Source organism: Phalacrocorax aristotelis, chromosome 9, assembly GCF_949628215.1.
Source record: "Phalacrocorax aristotelis chromosome 9, bGulAri2.1, whole genome shotgun sequence".
NCBI classification, from domain to species: Eukaryota; Metazoa; Chordata; class Aves; order Suliformes; family Phalacrocoracidae; genus Phalacrocorax; species Phalacrocorax aristotelis.
In genome coordinates, this window is record NC_134284.1 from 24,738,520 (window position 1) to 24,757,356 (window position 18,837).

The 18,837-nt window shown below is 44.4% G+C and overlaps 1 protein-coding gene across 9 annotated transcripts in view; it reads left to right on the plus strand.

The window, feature by feature from the left end:
* Positions 1-18,837, plus strand: part of EVL (Enah/Vasp-like) — a 155,535-nt gene that overhangs the window by 126,250 nt on the left and 10,448 nt on the right. For all 9 annotated transcript variants that reach the window (XM_075103904.1, XM_075103900.1, XM_075103903.1 and 6 more), the window contains exons 4-7: positions 7,546-7,609; positions 12,051-12,112; positions 16,279-16,508; positions 17,147-17,268. In XM_075103904.1, the coding sequence (XP_074960005.1) occupies positions 7,546-7,609; positions 12,051-12,112; positions 16,279-16,508; positions 17,147-17,268 (478 nt within the window). The remainder of the gene's footprint in view (positions 1-7,545; positions 7,610-12,050; positions 12,113-16,278; positions 16,509-17,146; positions 17,269-18,837) is intronic.

Consider the following 18,837-nt stretch of genomic DNA (forward strand, 5'->3'; position numbering starts at 1 on the left):
GTTCAGCTGAAAGTTGGTACCTGGATACACACCGCTCCTTGTCCAGTGTCATGTAAGGTAAAATGAGGTTATGTAAAATATTGCTGAGGGTGGTTTTAAGAGGATGTGTTTTAGTTTGCACTGCCACATACGTGCAGCACTGTCGGTCACCAAGGGACAAGGGATGGAGGTAAAGAAGTTTTCTGGCACAGAGCTGGAAATGCTTATTTCACTGCACTCTTCTTGCCTTAGGTCAAACCGAAACTAATTTGGTCTGCCTCACAATAAGAGTGCCTTAGGTGAACTTTTGCATAGGTTTAACTGTGTTTGTAGCAAATCTCACCTGTAGGTAAATTGATGCAAACAAATTTTACTTGTGCAGACATGGTCTGGGTGTAATCGAGTCACTTAACTTCTGCCTCACAGCATTGGTGAAGCTTAATTAAGGCTGATAAAGTTACTTGCAGTTCTCAGAGGAAAAGTTTTGTCCATGTGTAAATGATGTTATAGAAGGTATTTAATGTTGTAATGCTGTGGAGGCACCCAGCCTGTGAATAATACTCTCTGAAACTCCTTTTATTTCAAGTTAATGTTTAACAGGAATGAGTCAAACACTGCCCTAAGGCAGGCTTTGTGGCACTGTACCCAAGCCCTCCCTTGGGTGGGTGTGCTCCCTCTCTGTGCCAGGGTGGTTTTGCTTACTGGGATTCAGATGATCCAAGAGGATCCTGTACAGAGCTGTAGGTGCTCTCTCACATGGTTAACAGTGCAACAAAACCCTAATGGCATTAGAATTTTTAAAACTGAGCCACTAGCGACCTCCAGACAAAACTGCACCATTCGTCCATCCGTCCGTGCTTTGTCCCAGCATCTCTGTCAGACAGACGCTGCCCGCAGCATGCCTAACGCATGAGCTGTTGCACGTTGAACAAGGCAGGACGTGCAGAGTCCCAGCTCCTGGCGTGGCAATGCCGTGGCAGCACACGTGAGGGGCCCATGGCTCTGCCCAGCTGCAGTGCTGGGGCGCAGCAGGTGGGGTGATCCCTCTTACCAGTCCTTTAACTCACCATGGGAATTTAGGTCTATATGACCTGCCAGGTCATCCAGCTCTGATTATACTAGCTTGGGCCCTGGAAGCAGTGTAGGCACCCTGCTTTATCTACGTGCTTTATCTAGGCTAATTAGCTCGGTGCTTTGTCCAGGATAATTGTCTCTACTAATGAGTTTGAGCACAGTGTCACTAGCTTAGTGGTGCTGCGCCCAGTTCCTGCGCCAGCTCCCTTGGTGGGCACTGCCTCGTGGCGTGTGGCTGTGCCAGGACATCTCCGGCACGTGCAGTCCCCACCAGGACAGACCGAAGGGGCCAAGGGCAGGTTGAGGTGCTCAGGGCAGAGGCAGATATTTAAAGTGCTGACAGAGTCTCGGCAGCAGCAGCATGATTGCCCAACAGCAGCAAGAGAACTAAAATTACGGCCAGGCTGTGAATGGGGGGAAGTGGTGGTGTAAGGAGACGCAGATGACTTCCCCCCTCTGGCCAGAGCAGGGCCAAACCCTGCTTGATTTCACACCCACATCGCAAGGCTGGATGCCTGTGGAGCACTCGGGAGGGATCAGGCAGCAGCTCAGCCGGGAGCAAGGAACCTCCCGACTGCATGGGGGTGAAAGGGAGAGGTTATGGTGAAGACAGCAAAATGCACCATCCAGCCAAGAGCCAGTGTGGGTTTGCAGGTCGGCCCCAGGAGCTGGCAGCAGCCTGGCCAGGACTCCTTCCCCAGTGCCCTGTCATGGGCAATGGTGGCCCTGGCTGTACCTGAACGGGGATGCCGGGATTAACATTGGTCAGAGATGCTTTTGATGACTGATATTTGTTTTCTGTCAGAAAATGCCAATTTATTTGAAAGATATTTCTGTGGGAAAGAAAAGTTTTGCAGGAACTTGTAATCTGGAATGATTTCTTCTTTTCTGGTCAGGATAAGCAAGTGTTTATGTCACATTCCCAGGATGTAAATAACAACAGATCAGACCAGGTGCTTGAACCCGAGTCTCCTGCAATCCAAGTATGTGCTAAAACCATCAAGCAATGAGGGAGAGCTGTCTGTCTGTCTCTCACCTCTTTTCCTCCCAGTTTGCTGTGTTTTTGCCACACAATCATCATGTTCTGTTCATATGCAGAGCAAAAAATTTCAGTCGCGTGAACTTAAAGCCCAAATATGTTTCTTATTCAGTTCTGACTGTGGACCCTTTCCTTAGCCCACCACATACATCACACTGATCCGTAAGCACCATGGAGGCTATAAGGGTTGCAGAAACCCCACCTGTGGGCTGCTTCCAGTGTGTATAATGAAGAAAAGATCTGTAAGTGGGTTAGATTGGACCTTCTGTAATGAAGAAGTGCAAAGTCCTGGTTGTTCAGGGAAATGGACCTAGTTTTGCCACTTTCTTGAGTGCATGTAGTCAGCGGTGCTTGCGGTTGTAGCGTAAGTAAAAGAGAAGAAAGAAACGCCGCTCGGGGCTGCCGCAGCCGCATGTCAATGATGACATTGTTCTGCATGCTCATGCCTTCCCACCACAGCTATGCCAGAGTGGAAGCTGGAGCATGGGTTTTTCCCTCAGTGACAGCTTTGGTCTTATTTTGTGGCTGGCCATGGGTCAGGGCATGGACATCTCTGAGCAGCAGCAGGGTACAGTGGTGCAGGAGCAGCCACTGGCATAAGGAAACCATCACACCCACCGCAAAGTAGTGCCCTGTGCCTGGAGTTCCCTATCACTGTCTTTAGGGGCAGCTGGGAAGGACAGAGCAGGTGCTGGGGCAGCTGAGCAGGAAGCAAAAAAGCAAACATGGAAAACATCCGCGTGTTCCCAAAATCTGCCTTGAGCAGAATCGCAAGATGCTTGTATAAAAATGCAGTTAATTATTACAGAGCAACAAAGCGAGGAAACACAGACATTCACAGCCTATCTCCTGTATTAATTAGTTGCTAAAAATGTAGACCACAACAGCTGTGAAGCTGCAAACGGGTCAGCAGCAAAACTGTCTCTCCTGGTTATTGCACTGAGAAGCACTCTTCTCTTTGAGACTATTCCCAGAGGCTGGCAGGGTCAGAGGCAGCTCAGAGGCCATCTCAGGAAGCATGTTCAATTGAGGATGCTATCACTTACTGCTCAGGTCTGAGAAATATCTGAAACTGTGGAGAGGAGTTAAACCTAGAAATCCACTTGAATTTAAAAAACCCTTAGTCAAACAGGTGTCTACTGTATGTGCACTGCAGAGCATACACATACAGAAACAAGTGTAAAAATAATGCCTGCCTTCAGTGTCTGTATGAGCTTTGGCTGAGCATACTAAAAGCAAGCTCAGGGACAAGAGAAACAAGAAGCTCCACCGTTACGGAGATTCAAGTTGTTTACAGACTTCACATCAGATGGTGATGTGCCTGGGTCTGCGGAGAAGTCTGGACTGGGAGGGGGTGGAAACCTACCAGAATATATGTTTCTGTCAATTGAACAGACGTGAAACCTTGGGTTGGACTTTTAAGTATGTTGGCCACCCTCAGGCAAAACCTTGTTTGCCAAAACAGGTGCATCTAGCCTTTTCCTTTAGGGTTTGCAAATTGAGGTTTCATATTACTATAGAAAAATTATTGGTTTGAAGAAGATCACAAGCAGGATGCCAGAAGGAATTATTTCTTATGGTCATGAGTAATTCAAGCAAAACAACAACCACTGCCAAACAGAACCAGTGTGTTTCCCCACTGGTGGCAAAAAGTATAACTGTCCTGAACAGCCTGTTATCCCTGGACACTCCACATACAACTTTCCTCAAACTCTTTTTCCAACCACTTCCAATCAATACAAGCCTCTGCAGGAACACAACACAGGTATCACTGTTCCCTTGGGCTGTGATTGACTTCTGCAGCTGGTCTAGGCTTTTTCTCAGGTAGCATTATCTTACCTAATTCTACTCTACTACTTGTTTTACACAGGAGAGAGGACAAGCTACCTATTACAGCTTCATCCTCCTCTTCTGTTCATGCTTGCCTTTTTTTGTCTCCCAACTTCGTTAGAGTACTTCACTTCTAAAGCACTTTGAGAAGAAGATTGTGCTAAACAAAACTAATGTGCAGAAGATGACATTAAAAATATCTTAGGATTGGGTATGAAATGAAGACAGTTCACTTCTTCAATGTCTCACTACTGTTCACTAGTACAATAAAAGAAAAATTGGTTTGGAAAAGATTTAAATCAATGATGTTTGGCTGCAGGGTGTTGATTTAAGTAAGAAATCTAAACCTGTGAAAGAGGAATTAGTTGTTACTCAGAAACACTAATTGTTACATGTCTCGGGATATCTGAGAGAGAATAAAGCATTTTGGGGGCTGTGCAGTCATGTACCCTGTGCATCTAAAAAGTTGTCTCCCTTTTCAAATTAATGTGCAGATAAAAATATCTTCAAAATTTTCAATACTTATGCAAAGAGTTTTTAAATGTTGATTATTTACTGAGTCAGGTCTGCAGTAGCTTCTTTCCTTCTGATCTTCTGTTTCTTGTTTTTGTCTGCCAAAAGAGGAGGGCATTTCTATAGAGTCTATGAAGAAACTGGCAATTTCAAAACATAATTAGGAGCTTTATGTGCTTCATTTTAAGGACATGTCACACCACATAATGATAATAATAATAAAAAAATATTGCCAACTGAAAATTCAGCTGGTGTTCTTAATGTAAAAAAAATTAGGGACTATTAATGCATGGAGCTCATCTCTGAATAAGGGAGTGAAATTAAGTCATTTAAGTGAAGCGAGGGAAAAATTTTTCAGTAGCATTGTCTGAATTGAGTGTGGTCCGCCCTGGGAATATATCAGGTATTTGCTGTACCACAGACAAATTTTTTAAAGCCAGTGTTCATTTTGCAACTGTGTACTACAACAAAAAGCTGTGTATTTAGTATCAAGTGTGGTCTTAATCCTGCAACCTTATACATACATACCAGAAAATATAAGAAAACTAGTTGAATTTACTAGGACTCCTTCATGCTGAAAATTGAGATGGATGTGTTTGCAGATTCATACGCCCTTTCATTTACCTGCCTCCTATGCAAGATCAGCTTGAGAAAGCTCCAGGTGGTACAAGGCTACAACCCAACTTCCAGATGTGTTTAGTAACGTTGCCTTAGTAGGATTTCTTTAGGCTGCTTTCCAAATTGATTTGGTTGGATTTGTTTGGCTTTAAACCTACATAGTCAGTTCATAACAGTGCTCAGGAGTTGAGTTTTTTGTGTGGTGTTGATAGTTTGGTCTTTGATTCCTTCTGCCTGTCTACTATTAGTCAAACTGGCCACGCTGCCTCATTTTTTTGAGCATTTGGCCCCAAGAGAAGATTCATGTCAAAGTACCAGATTAAGATGGCATCATTAGAGCCTTCTGTATACTTTGACATGATTTATTGCCAGGGAAGAATTGTTGCTTCTGCTTGCCTCATCCTCTGGCTTTGTTCACATTGGCACCTGCTTTTAGTCCTCTTTCAAAGCAGAGTGCAGGTTCTGTATGATGCTCTGAGTCTTTATACAAGGGAATTTTTCTTGTGATGAAATCATATGCAGGGATGAGCATGGCTAAGGCTTGTCGTGGTGGAATTTGTTACCCAGGGAGGGAGGCATAACTGACTTAAGCCTTGAAAGTCTTTCACCCAGAAGTCTGCTTATTGAAATATCTCACAGGCATGTGTATGTGCACAGGAGAACATGGGTGCTACCTGCACACACCAGAGCCAGGGTCCAAACTGATGACGCTTCTAACCCTGGGGAGTCTGGTCCAATTCCACAGGTTGGGGATCGGACCTTACCTGACTTCCTACTGTGCTCAGATGAGGTTTAAATTGCCTCTGTAACTGCTGTTCGGGGGTAGCTCTGGCCTTCTTTCACCTCAGTGGTGAAGGTGCACAGTACAAGCATTCACGCAGTAACACGGCATCCTCAGTACACCTTAAACTCCTTACACATGAGCCTCCTGCTCTGTGCTTCCCAAATACCTGCTAAGTTTTTTCCTGAGTCTTGCTTCCAAAAACAACCACCTACCCACCCCCATTCATTGTTGCGTGTCATCTTTGCAAAATGTGGCATTTCTGTCTAAATAATTTACCAGAGGCCTGTGACAAACAATATTAAGTTGTCAGTCATGAGAGATTGAAGAAGTGAACTGTCTTCGCTTCATACACAATCCTAAGATATTTTTAAATGTTAGAGCTTCTGACTTAGTGGTTGTCATTGGCTCCAATTTTGGGATACCCAAAACTGGAATACACGGGCCCGATTTTCAGAAAGTGCTGTGTTCCCTTTCTGCAACTGTTAGTCCTTAAACACATTTCAAGAATACGCACAATTTAATCAGGATCAGTCAACCCTCTGGAATTTCTGAATGTGGTGCATTTCTGCCATCTTTCCTGTTTTCATGTAGTCATACTTTCTAAATTCATTTTCAGATGACATTCTGCCTGGCAGAAACATATAAAGAAAATGGAGAGAAATATCCTTAATGATTTATGAGTGACATATTGGGTTTGTTAGTGTTTAATTCTGATTTGCTCTTGTTGGATAACTTGTAAGAGGATGAAATTTTACATTTGAAAATGAAAAAAATACGGTAGACATGATAATTCCCTTCATATTACTAATCTATTTCTCAGTGTTTATCAGGAAATTTGCTGTTGCATTTAACAGAACTCTGTTTAGTCCCAGTTGAAACCTACCTCATCAAATCAATGAAATAATCCTCCTTCCAAGGAATGCAAGACCACTGTAGCTTTTGTTACCAACAATTATTTTTATTTTTGGAATAATTATTTCTTTCTGAAAATGGAATGTAAGTGTCAGTGTGCTTGATTAAATGTCCAAGAAGAGAAGTTAAATGATCAGAGTCAAGAGGAGATACGGCTTAAATGGTGATATGCATAGTTGAGTTTCCTTGGTGAAAGCTCAGCTTGGTGTGGGTCCTGCAGAAGCAGAAGACTGACAGCATTGTAAAAAGAAAAGCCACCTTTGTAGAAGGCTTGCTTAATCTTGCATCTCCTTGCACCTTCCCTCAGGTAGCTTCATGATGCCAACCCAGCGTCAGAGCGGTAATAGCTAGCATGTACACTCACAAACTCAGCACTGTGGTTGAATTACTGTGCAAGCACAAAATAATCCAGGGAAGTTAGATCTGAACCCCATAGAAGCTAGAAATGCATCCCAGCGTGACGGACTGTCTTTCCACAGGACAACTTTTGCAACAATGTGGGTCTTCACTCTCACCAAGGGATGAGTCTACAGCTACCACAATGCTGAGCTACTGGACAAATCTGCTCAGACATTTAGCCATTGGATACTCCCAGTGGGACTAAAAATTTACAGGAGGCAATGATTTGTCTAATAGGAAAAAATTAATTAAAAAAAAATAAAGCAAAGCGAGGACAATAGTGCTTGAGGATTTTCTCTCATAGTAAGATGGAGAAGCAATTAATCCAAGTGGCACTGTTTTTGAAAACATTAACTACATTTGCTTTCCTAATAGTATTCTCTTCTTTTTTCTGTAGGTCCAGCTGTCCAGCGCCAGGTCCAGAATGGGCCATCTCCAGATGAGATGGAAGCACAGAGAAGGTAAGCGGAGTTCATCAGTTATGGTAGAGTTCTAGTTTGTGACTTAGATGAACGTGCAGTCCTTGTGCACCAATAAGCACTGTTCTTTTTACTTGTACCTGTTTTAAGCTGATTCTGAGTTTTCTGTAATTATTGCTGACAGATCTATAATGAATTTTCAAAGGGTGAACTGAAGCTCTAGGTAAACTCTTTGCTCAAAGGCAAGCATGAGGCATGCTGATGTTCAGAGTTAAAGACAAAACATGTTTAAAAGCATTTTGTAGAGCTTGTGTTTCTCAAGCACATTAACAAAGCCTAACCTTATCCTGTGCTGGGTCACCTGCTGGCAGTTGACAGTCATATTGCCCAGGGAACAGCTGACGGACCATATACGCTCTCATTAATAGCTTAGGCCCATTTTGTGTATGGCTACTTCTTATATCATATGCTGTTCCTTTTATGAATATTTTGCTCTAAACCACCATAATTAATGAAAGTGTAAAGTCATACCCTTCACCTTTACACATATATCTAGCCTTAGTGCCATTATTACACACGGCCTTTTCTCTAGCTGCTAGGAGTGGTCTCCTTGACATCAAAGGGAGGGTAGGCAGGAGTGTCCGTCCTTATATGCCTGTCTCCGTCATCAAATTATGAGGCCCACCTCATTTCAGTTTTGCTGATTCAGCCAAGATTCCTGTAGCAGAAGTAGAAATCCCTGTAGCAGCAGTATCTTCAGCTTCCTTCACTAAGTGTAAGACATACCTGTCCCATTCTGGACAAAGTTTTCTCATCTGACCAGTAGTCCATGCTGTCAGAGCTGTGATCTGTCTGCCGGGCATCAAACATGCGTGCATGCCAGCAGCACTGCTTAGCCAGGCTCGTGCTTCCCTGTTGAAGTATAGGCTTGTGCACACAAAAAAAAGCACCTTTGTTACCCATGTTCCTGCTCACTGCAAGTGTGTTTCTCCTACTGTATGAGAAACACCACTGAATATTCTGCCGTAACACGTATAAGCTGGTGATCCTCACCTCATCAGGAGTGTGTTGGAGTACAGAAATCAGCAGGACCTGTCGCTGCTCCAAGTTTGGTGCCTGGCATTGCTTAAAGGAGGTGTGCGCATTTGCTTCTGTAACGAGAGGAGGATCAGCAAATGCAGTTAGCCCTCCAGAGGACTTGGCCCAATGTTTGGTTCAGATAATAAAGAGCTTTGTAAGGATCTTAGTGGAACCAAACCTTCAGTGGCAGTTTAACACCAAAGATGTCAGATGTTGGTCTGACGTGACAGAGGCTCAGTGGGCTCTGCCTTCATTTGTAGGTGCAACTTGTAAGTAGGCAAAGTCCCCCCTCGCAGATTCCAGGAACTGCCCCCTTGCCCTGGTCCTATGAGTAGTGTAGCTTAATATCACAGGCTCCTGGAGCAGCAGAGATTAAGTGTTGCAATGTATTGTTTGCATTCACGCTCCAGGGCTACCATTCTGACTAGTCCCTACACAGAACCCTGTGTAGGTCAGTCAAGACAAGGCCCTTACACAGGCTGTGATGGGTACTTAGGATTCTCTCCTCTCCCCTCCAAAAACTGTAAGGAAAGTGTAGCAAAACTGGTTTCCTGCACCTTTATGAATAACTCTGAATGGCCTGAGATTTAGTAGGGATTTACATATGACTACTAAATGGGTCAGCGGTTAATGATATTTCACCTGAGATTTGTAAAATTTGATTTGGAATAGCAGAGCTATCGTAAAGGTCAGAGGCAGGGAGGATGCTGCCTGTCCCCGCTGCCTGGCTGAAAGACCTGATCCAGCTCTTCATTTAACCAGTGGAAGTCACTGATTCTTCAGACCATATGTAACACAGTCCTCAAATTTAGGTCTCTAGTCTGGACATTTAAAGTGTGAGCAGCTTAACTGCATCAAAACAAAAAAAATGATTTATTGTTTTTCATTTAGAGACAGTAAAAGCCTTTTGGGTAGGTATTAGACTGCTACAGGGCACATGGTTCTGGGAAGGCTATTTTTGCTCCACTGGGCTGGAATAAGCTATGCCAGTACATGCACTTAGATATTACTGCATCTGCACTAGAGGATTTTCAGCTTTGATTATGCTGATGCATTCTTTAAGCATAGAGCAGACCTAATTTTAGGCCTAGCTTTTTTTGAGCATCCTGTAAGCAGGCAAGGAAATCAAGTTATGGTAAATACCCTGCAAATTTGTCTTTTTAAAAGGTTTTAGCGACCTTTACACAAATGTTAAAAGAACATATTTTTAAGTAGGAGTGTAATTTGTCCCCCTTGTACTTTACTGCTTGCATACACCTTAAGCAACAGCCTTGGGCTGATCTCAGGCTTTGTTTAGTTCCACTGGAACAAATTTGACTTCTTCAGAGTGTAAGAACTTCTCCTTTTAGCACGTGAGGAAGGGTGTATTTGGGACGTACAAACTGCTTCTGCCCAAGGGCAGACAGGACTGGCATGAACCCCGATGACTTCAAATGGCGGTAGCTGACCCTTGTTTTGGGGAGCACCCCGCACCTGTGTCTGCTCTGCAGCAGCTCTACCGACCTGGAGACATCTTACTCATATTTCTTTCCTGGTCTGTCAGGCTGGAGTTTTCCAAGTCTGCCCTCCAGATAAACCTAGAATTTCCCCCAGGTTTAACAAGGAAAATGTATGTGTCAAGTTGTTCGTCATCATCAAATATTGCTAACAAATGCCAAGCTAATGTAGAGGACAGTATGTGCAGGAAATTCTTAGTACACATGTTTACAACTGAAATTACAAATGCAATTGATGATGTTGCGTGTGTTCAGCCCATAACTACCAAGTCAGAGCTACGGTATGTGTTGAAAGAAAGATTTCTATTTATTTGGTTTAAAGTGTCGTAGCTTAAATGAAACCAGCTGAATCAGCCAACTAAGGCTGTTTCTTAAAACTGTTTCCCCTTTGAACAAAAAATAATTTTCTCAGCTGCCTGTAATGATTTTCCAGAAGTTGCCAGTGTTTGATGGATTGCATGTCCTGAACACAAAATTAGTTTAGGATTGAACCTTCCACAACAAATAATTACAATTGTGGATTTTCCTGTCCCATTTATTGAATGACAATTGAAATATGGAAAATTTGTTTTGCAAACCAAGACATTCTCTTTTCCTTACATAATAATTTTATTTTTCTGGATTTTTTTCCTAAAAAAGCTTTTATTTGTATATAAAAAACGCCAGAATTATTTAAAATTGCAGACTTAGGAAAGTATAAGTAAAAATGTAACAGGGAAATCTCTCTAAAATATTACATACAGAGTCAAAATAGAAGCGTTGCCTAGAGTTAAGCTTGCCTTACTGTACAGACCACGAAGTAAAGTTGTTACAGAAAAAAGATATCTCTAAGCAGTTAAGACTGGCCCAAATGGATGTGGAACAAATTCAAGGCAAATTTGGCCTAGAAATCATGGAAGAAAATTATAATAAACCTTATTACTAAGGGCTCCAGTAAGGTAATTTCAGAGTTGTGTTTTTAAATTGTTGAAATCTTTAGTCCATATCCATGTGCATGGTAAAAAGCTTGGCAAATAGTCCGTTTTTCAGCTCTCAATCTTTTAAACAAGAGAAATGCCAGGGAGGATTTGTTGCAGGGGTCAGTGACAGCTCTTTCTGCAGAAGTGTTACAGCGTGCGAGAGTAGACCTCTGCTGATAGACCCTGGGAACTGCACATCTCTGGGAAGCAGGCCCTGGGAAAAGGCTCAGCAGTGCATTTCCCTATGGGACACCAGGCCTTGGTAGCACGGGAGCTAGCAGCTCCTGGGGGGAAAAGTTGCCAAAAAAGAAGCAGTACGATGTTGTGATCTGTGTTTGTGGAGGAAACGTGGCGGCCGTGGTCCCCATGGCCACGCTGGCCAGCACTGGGGCGCTGCACCGGGCATCAGGTGGCAGGCTGTTGGCTAGCTTGGGCAGCCGGACAAAACAGGTTTTGTAGATTCAACACCCATAAGCAGATCAAGCTTCTTTATGTTTTCATTTTAACTACAAATCCTTTGCGGTCCCAATCCGTAAAAGACTCGGGACTGTGTCCTTTTATGCGAGACACCCCTTACTCTTCCCCTGCAATGCTCTTGCAGTTAGGTTAACAACATGCGTGGTTACCGTGCTCTCCTGGACCTGGGGCACTGACTGCTCCTCCTGCAGAACCCCTGAGGAGTTACCTTCAGTGGATCAACCAGCCCCTGCAGTTCCAGCAGGTGCAGGGCAATATCCTGGTTACGCTTCCCCAACGCATGCAAAGGCACCGCTGCGGCCAGGGCAAGTAAAATCAAACCCATCTCCATCTCATAGGAACACCATTTCTGTGAGGGACTGTCTCACACCACCCAAGACATATAGCTTGAGTGCTTCTCAGTGTATAAAACTTTTACTCAAAATTGTAAAGAATACATAATGACCAAGGGTTTTTTCATTGCTGTTTTAGACAAGTGATGGAGCAACAGCAACAGCGCCAGGAATCTCTGGAAAGAAGAACCTCTACCACAGGCATGTATCAAACCAAGCAGATATAGTCTCTCCCTGCTTCTCTCCTCTAGCTGTAGTCGGGTTTTGCATGGTGCTATACAAGAGCTAGACTGCTAAAAGTGGTGGTAGTTATGATTAGATTTTAAAGCATTTTCAGCTAGGGACTTACCCGCATTCAGGCATGGTTGTGTTGTTTTGCAGAGGCTCAGGTCTGGGGCGTGCAGGTGGAGCTAGGCAGGTCTTGCACTTGGCAAAACTTGTACAGCTGAGGGAGATTTTAGGCATACCAAGGGCGCCTGGCCATGCTGCTTCTACACCCACAAGGAGAGCAGGTAGCACAGCTGCCACAAGAATGACTCCATGTTTCCAGGGGATGTCAGCAGGAAGGGGTGGACGTGCTGGATGTGCCAGGTCAGGCGCTCCCTATCGCTCTGCAGCACAAAGCAAACTACAGCGCAGAGGAAAATACAGCTCTAGATGATCATCAGTGGGGATTTTGTGGTCATGAAATGAGGAGTGTTCTGTGAGCTTAATGGGAAAAATATATATATTTAATGAGCTTACGAAACTCTTCTATAGCATATTAAGTTGCACTAAGCTGAGAGAAGAGATGACAGGAATAGCTTATAACTACAAGTGTGGCTCTGCCTGTGAAAGAAGGCAGAGCAAGCAAGCCAAGATGGCCATCATGTTTAGGCTTTTGTTTTGGGGAAGTTTTTTCAGTTAATCTGGCCACATAAGTGAAATGTTTTTCCTCAGCTGTTACAACTTTTTAGTTTTTGACTTGAAACCAGCTCAGACATACACACATGCCTTAATCAACGACAGAAGTTGTTGGACTCTGTTTCGGCAGAGGTTACTGTGTGCTACTCTGCATAGGGAACATAGCCAAAATCCTGCCTTCGCATCCACGAGGAGCATGATGTGGCTCCTGAGGGCTTTTGGCTGTCCCGGCTCTGGCTATGAGGTGGCCACTGCTGTGTTCAGCATGTCCCTTGCAGCTGCCCCTGGTGCAAGGGAGATGCTTGTGAGGCTGACTCAGATTCACACAGGGCTTGGAGGAGCATCACTGGTACTGGAGCACACAGCCCTACCCGTGCTGCCAGGGTCCTGCTCCGTATGGTCCTGGGGGGAGCACACAGCCCATCCTGTGCTGCCAGGGTCCCGCTCCACACAGCACTCCAGTTCTGCCAAGGGTTTGAAACCCCCAAGCTAGTACCTGTACCATCTCCTCTTTGCTTTGTTTGAGTTTCTGTTTGCGTATACTTTGCGGTTCCTTTTTCTCCATTCCACTTTGCCTTGGTTTCATTCCTTGCCATGTACCCGTCTTATATTCTTTTCGTTTGTCTTTTCTGTTCTTTTAGTTTCCACCCTTGAGATAAGCGTGTGCTCTCCCCCCTCTCAGCCCCCGTCTCCTCCTCCCGCCTGCAGTAACTGCAGAGGTCCTGCCATTGGTGCTGTGCCCCTGCCACCACCTCACGCCAGTGCTGTCTCTTTGGCACCTGCTGTCCCCCAGCCCACCAGTCAATCCTCTCTCAGATCCCCACGGAGAGCCAGAGAGCCCCGGCAGCTCCTGCACAGGCACTCAGTCTCCGAGCTGCCAACGGCCCCAGGTTCCTTCCCTCCAGCGTGCCCAAACCGCAGGACTGTAACGCCAGGCATCAGACAAACCTCGCTGTCTCCACCACCTCCCCATCCTTCCTACTTTCCCTTTGCCTCTTGCCAGCCTCTCAGGCGCGCTTCTCTTTCCTGCTCTCCTCAGTCTTCTGCTTCCCCCACCATAAATGCACCTCCTCTGCAGAGGGGTGATGTCCTGCAGCCGTGTGGTCCCACCATCCTGCCCATGATTCCTGTCCCTCCTGACAGGGTCAGGGAACCCACAGATAAAGCAGGCCAGGAGACCTCAGCAAATGTACCTCTGAATAGCCACCCTGAAGAACAAATCGCTTTAGGCCCCCCTGGGCCCCAGGTGAAAAGCATGGACAGGTCCTTTGTTCCACGCCTAGGAGCTGCACCCCCCTCCCTGCTGCCCTCCATTGCCAGCCCCCCTGGTTCTTTTGGCCAGGCTCCCTCCCCACCCTCCCATCCATCATCTCATCCTCCACAGCAGTGGTATCAGCCCATGTCACACTGTCTTCCATTGCCTCCCCCTTACGCTGCTGTGTCTGAGGTGACTATGCCAAGGAGGACCCCTCCTTACATGACTTCATCAGCCATTGCCCACTTAAGTAAGTACTGATTTTGAATGAGTTGTGACCTGTATAAAGCCTTAGCTTTCAGCTGTTTAAAAAGCCACATTGGCACTGCCCATGACTGAGAGACCCAAGGCTACTCTTGCTGTACGTGATTTCTGAAACCAAGGTAAAAAAGTATCGAAATCACTCAGGACTGGTCCAGGGATCTTCTGAGCTAAAAGCAAGGCAAAAAGCAAGAATTACAGGGCCAGGGCCCTTTAACTGGGTTGTTGCAATGCATATTCTTACTGTATTAGCCCAGAAGGAGATTTTTTATCATTCAGCAGAGTCAAACTGCATTTGGCAGTGAGCTTTGTACAAAACCTATATTCAGCTGGTACAAACATAGCGGATGGACTCTTCTGAAGCTGGAGGCCAGGTCTGCGGTAGACTTGTTGTCTGAGTAGCAATATTGGTAGAGATTGTGGTTTTTATTCTTTTTCTTAAGTGGTATTTCTGTTACCAGCAAAATATATAACACGGATTTTGTTATAGTTACCCAGAATCCCCTGTGCTTGCATAATTTATTTCATTCTAGAAACTCTCTTCCTGGTATAAACTGCACTTATAGTTGAGGGCTTATCACTGTAACTTTTCCAGCAAACCTTTTTGGTTGCAGACAAGATCAAGAGCTTAGGTCTGCCACTTTGCATATGGTCTTGATTTCTAGTGCTTGTCTAAAGCCTGCAGAGTTAGAACAGTTACAAGTAATGCTTATTTGCAATTCAGATCATACGTTTTGTGGCTTGGATCCATTCCTGTTTATAACCACATATAATGCTTAAAATGATGTGCCTAGAAAAGGAAGAAAACTGAGAGATTTCTTTTCACTTTCTGCTAAAAATATTACAGCAACCACTGGAGTCTCAGTCCTTCAGCTAATATAAGTCCTTGAAATCCACTTAGTTCAATAGAGTTATTTTAAACTCACATCAGTCCATTATTTTGCCTCAGTTCAATTTTTGCCTCAGGCTGGCCTCTAGTTAGGTGGGTGTAGTTTTGCAATTACAATTAACTGTACCCACAATGAATTACTAGCTATTATGTTCATGAACCAAAGAGAGCTTGAAAGATTTAAAGTATTTCTAATAGCAGCTGTGGTTCATTTCAAGAATGGAATCGGGAGTGTGAAATAATGGCAGAAGTAACCACAGAAATAAGACATTATTGTAAGAAAACCTAGATAAGAAGAAAATCAGGCTGCTAATGTTAAATACAGTTTCCAAATGTTCTTCAGTCAAACCTCGTGTCTTTCAAAATAACACTTAGTGAACAACTGAACCTGTGATTATATATCAGGAGCAGCCTGTTCTGAGAGGGTGTAACATGGGGAAGTACCCTCAGGGAGGTGGATTTGTTCAACTAACCCCTTACAGACAGGCAAAAGGCTGTAACAGAGTTACCCACCGTCAGCCCCTCCAACAGGCTGCTTCTGTGAGGAGCTTTGCTGAAACTCGGGTGCTTGGAGCTGGACTCTCCCCCTGTTATTTTGCAAGAGCAGCTGAGATCACACACTCTCTGTTCATCAGAAAGGAGAATGTGTCGCTGTAGCCCATGAGGTGAAAAGCTGGTGTTAACGGAAGTCCACAGCGTTGGCTGATGTATTTTTTAATCACCATGTAGAAAGCTACGAGAGGAGCATAAGAAGGTGCCACTTACGAATTGGGAAGCATTGTCTGTGTTTTGATTTCGGCCCGGAATGAAATGCTAGCCCAGCCAGGTAGAAGATGAGGGAGAAGGCTAGTTTATCAGTGACAGGGTCTCACAGGAGGACACAGGTGTAGCTGATTGACCATTCATGCAACCACCATTTCCCATTCTTCTGCTTGGTGCTTCCTTGCATTGCTTACTCGTCATGCAGCCAGGTCATGGCCTTGCGAGTGGGAACGTGGCCTTCTGTATGAGCTGGGGGAGCCCGCGCTTCACATCTAATTCGTATTCTCTGCATTTCAGGCCCAGCACTTCCACCTGGTCATCCCAGTGGCACTGCTGTGATCCCTGCTTCGTCCGGGGGGCCCCCACCTCCACCACCCCCCCCAGTCCCTCCGCCACCCATGGGAGCTGCTCCCCCCCCGCCGCCTCCGCTGCCGGCAGGTGCTGGCCAAGGGGCTGGCACTGAAGATGGGTCAGTGTCAGGGCTCGCAGCGGCTCTGGCTGGTGCCAAACTAAGGAGAGTTCAACGGGTAAGGCGGTGGCACTGGGACTTCCCGGTGGGCTCTTCTGTGCTGTGGGAAAGCCTGGCGCAGCTTGGTGTAATGGTCTGCAAATCCAGCGTGAAACATGGTGGAACATGCTTCAGCTGACCATTAGGTGAACTTTTAAATGTGAGTTTGTAGCGCAAATAAAGCTGAGCAGGAAATGTTTGGTAGAACTTCTGCTCTTCAGAAAATATTCATTAGCAAATGGCTGCATGTTGTCATGTTGCCAGGATTTCATTACTTCTGCAAGGTCCACCATTGTGCTGTTAGTGTTTTCAGTCATTCAAGGGGTTAAAACTGCACCATGCTTACAAAACCAGTGTCGGCTGTTGAGCCCTCAAGTCAATAGGTGGCCACATAGGTAAGGGTTACATAACCATAAACATAACCATGAACAAACAGCGCTGTGGGTTTTTTCCATAATTTTCCCATATAGTTGCCTCACCCAGACTGTCCTGGTTTTAGTAAGGTCCATGTGCATCTTCCCAAAGCAGAACACATCCTATCTCTGTTTCTAGGCTGTGATTGTGATCGCTGTTCCTAACAATTAGGAAAACAAATCATTAAGGGTGTGGTTGTAAATGAAACTTTTCATTAATTCCAATGTTGATTTCTGTCTTAAGCCAGAAGATGGTTCAGGAGGGTCCAGCCCCAGTGGGGTCTCTAAGAGTGATGCCAATCGAACAAGTAGTGGAGGAGGTGGAGGAGGACTAATGGAAGAAATGAATAAATTACTGGCAAAAAGGTGTGTACTTCGACTTCACGTAAGCGCTAGCACGAGTTCTGCAGCAAATTGTGGAACAAGGTGCTGTCATTTTTGGTTAACAATGTGTCACTTTGGTGCTTCTTTGCAGTTTGACAGGTTCTGCATAGATGTTAGTTACCATCATTGTCTGGCATTTCATATGAAATGTAGATGTTGCAGAAATACCTGGCAGAGTGTAGCTGCTGTGTGGTAACATTAAATGATGGTGATAAATATGTCCACTGTGGTTTTGCCATTTTAGCAGATCTATTTCAAAGTTGCTATTTTCAGGAAGAGTAAACTATGAAAGGAGCTTAGGCAAATCATTCTTTATGCAGCACATTCAGGATGTTGGGCCCAAAAATATAAACAGAGTGCAATAAAAGGACAACATCTTGGCAGGTAAATCATTATCAATTCTCAGTGTGTTTCACACAGGCTAGCCAAGTTATTCTCCACTAAAGCGAGTTCTGCTGTATCAAGTTACCAGCCTGTTAAAAGATGGTCAATTATTCCAATTATCTTTTCTTTCTCTTTTTGCCCTGATTGCATCAGTAATATTCTGTCAGACTCCCCAAGTTCCTAGTGTTAGATGTTTTATTTTTAGCTCTACTTTTTTTAACTTATGAATAGTGAAAGAAAAGGATAAGTAAAATAATGAAGAGTAGGTACTGTTGTATAGTGTGCAGAGATGGAGTTTTTAACTAATGTTGTCTAGTATAAAAACAGTTCCCAGTTCAGAGGGTCTGATTCCAACTTTCCTCCATGTCCTGATCATTTCAGAAGGAATTCTGAATACGGACTGTGGATGTAATCCTTTGGAAAGCATTAAATAAATACTCAACACCATAAAAAGTTACCAGCAGTGTAAAATACCAAACAGATAATTTTCTATCTTTTCATAATTAGAATAGCTTAACAGCTTTTAATATTTATTTACTGGTTCACCTTCTGATCTATTTTGTACTGCTGCATGTCAAGACTGACCTTGCTGAACTGGAAGATGTTTCTAAGCCAAGTAAGATTTGGTGACCAAATGCTGGGGTATACTAGCTCTGTTCAAGCAAGCAAGATAAATGGACATCTCATATGCTTGGATATAGAAATCCTACAAATTTCTGTGGTTCTAGTCTACAGTGTACTCCAGTATGGCTTTCAGCAGTGGGATTCGGTGCCGTCAAGTATTCAGGGCCAAATCCCCTTCCCATCTTAACAAAAGCACCTGTACCGCCATGAGCACTATGCTGCCTCTACTCTGAATTTAACTGAGCTGCAAATCCTTTCCCAGGTAGTTGACAGCAACAGAATGTTCTCCTAAATTTTGCTTCACAAAGCCATAGAAGTCATTGGAAATACACAAGTGTCAGTCAAGTGTGCAATCAGCACATGCTGTTAAACTGATACTGAGAGGACTTCTTTTGGCTGCAAAACCCTTTTTATATGGGATGACATAGAGAAAGGAAGAACCTGGCACTGTGTTTCAGGTTGCTCTTACAGACCTGGCAGCCAGGAGGAAGACAAGATGTTTCTTAAAGTGAGCATGTTCAATACAGAAATCACTGAGTGATG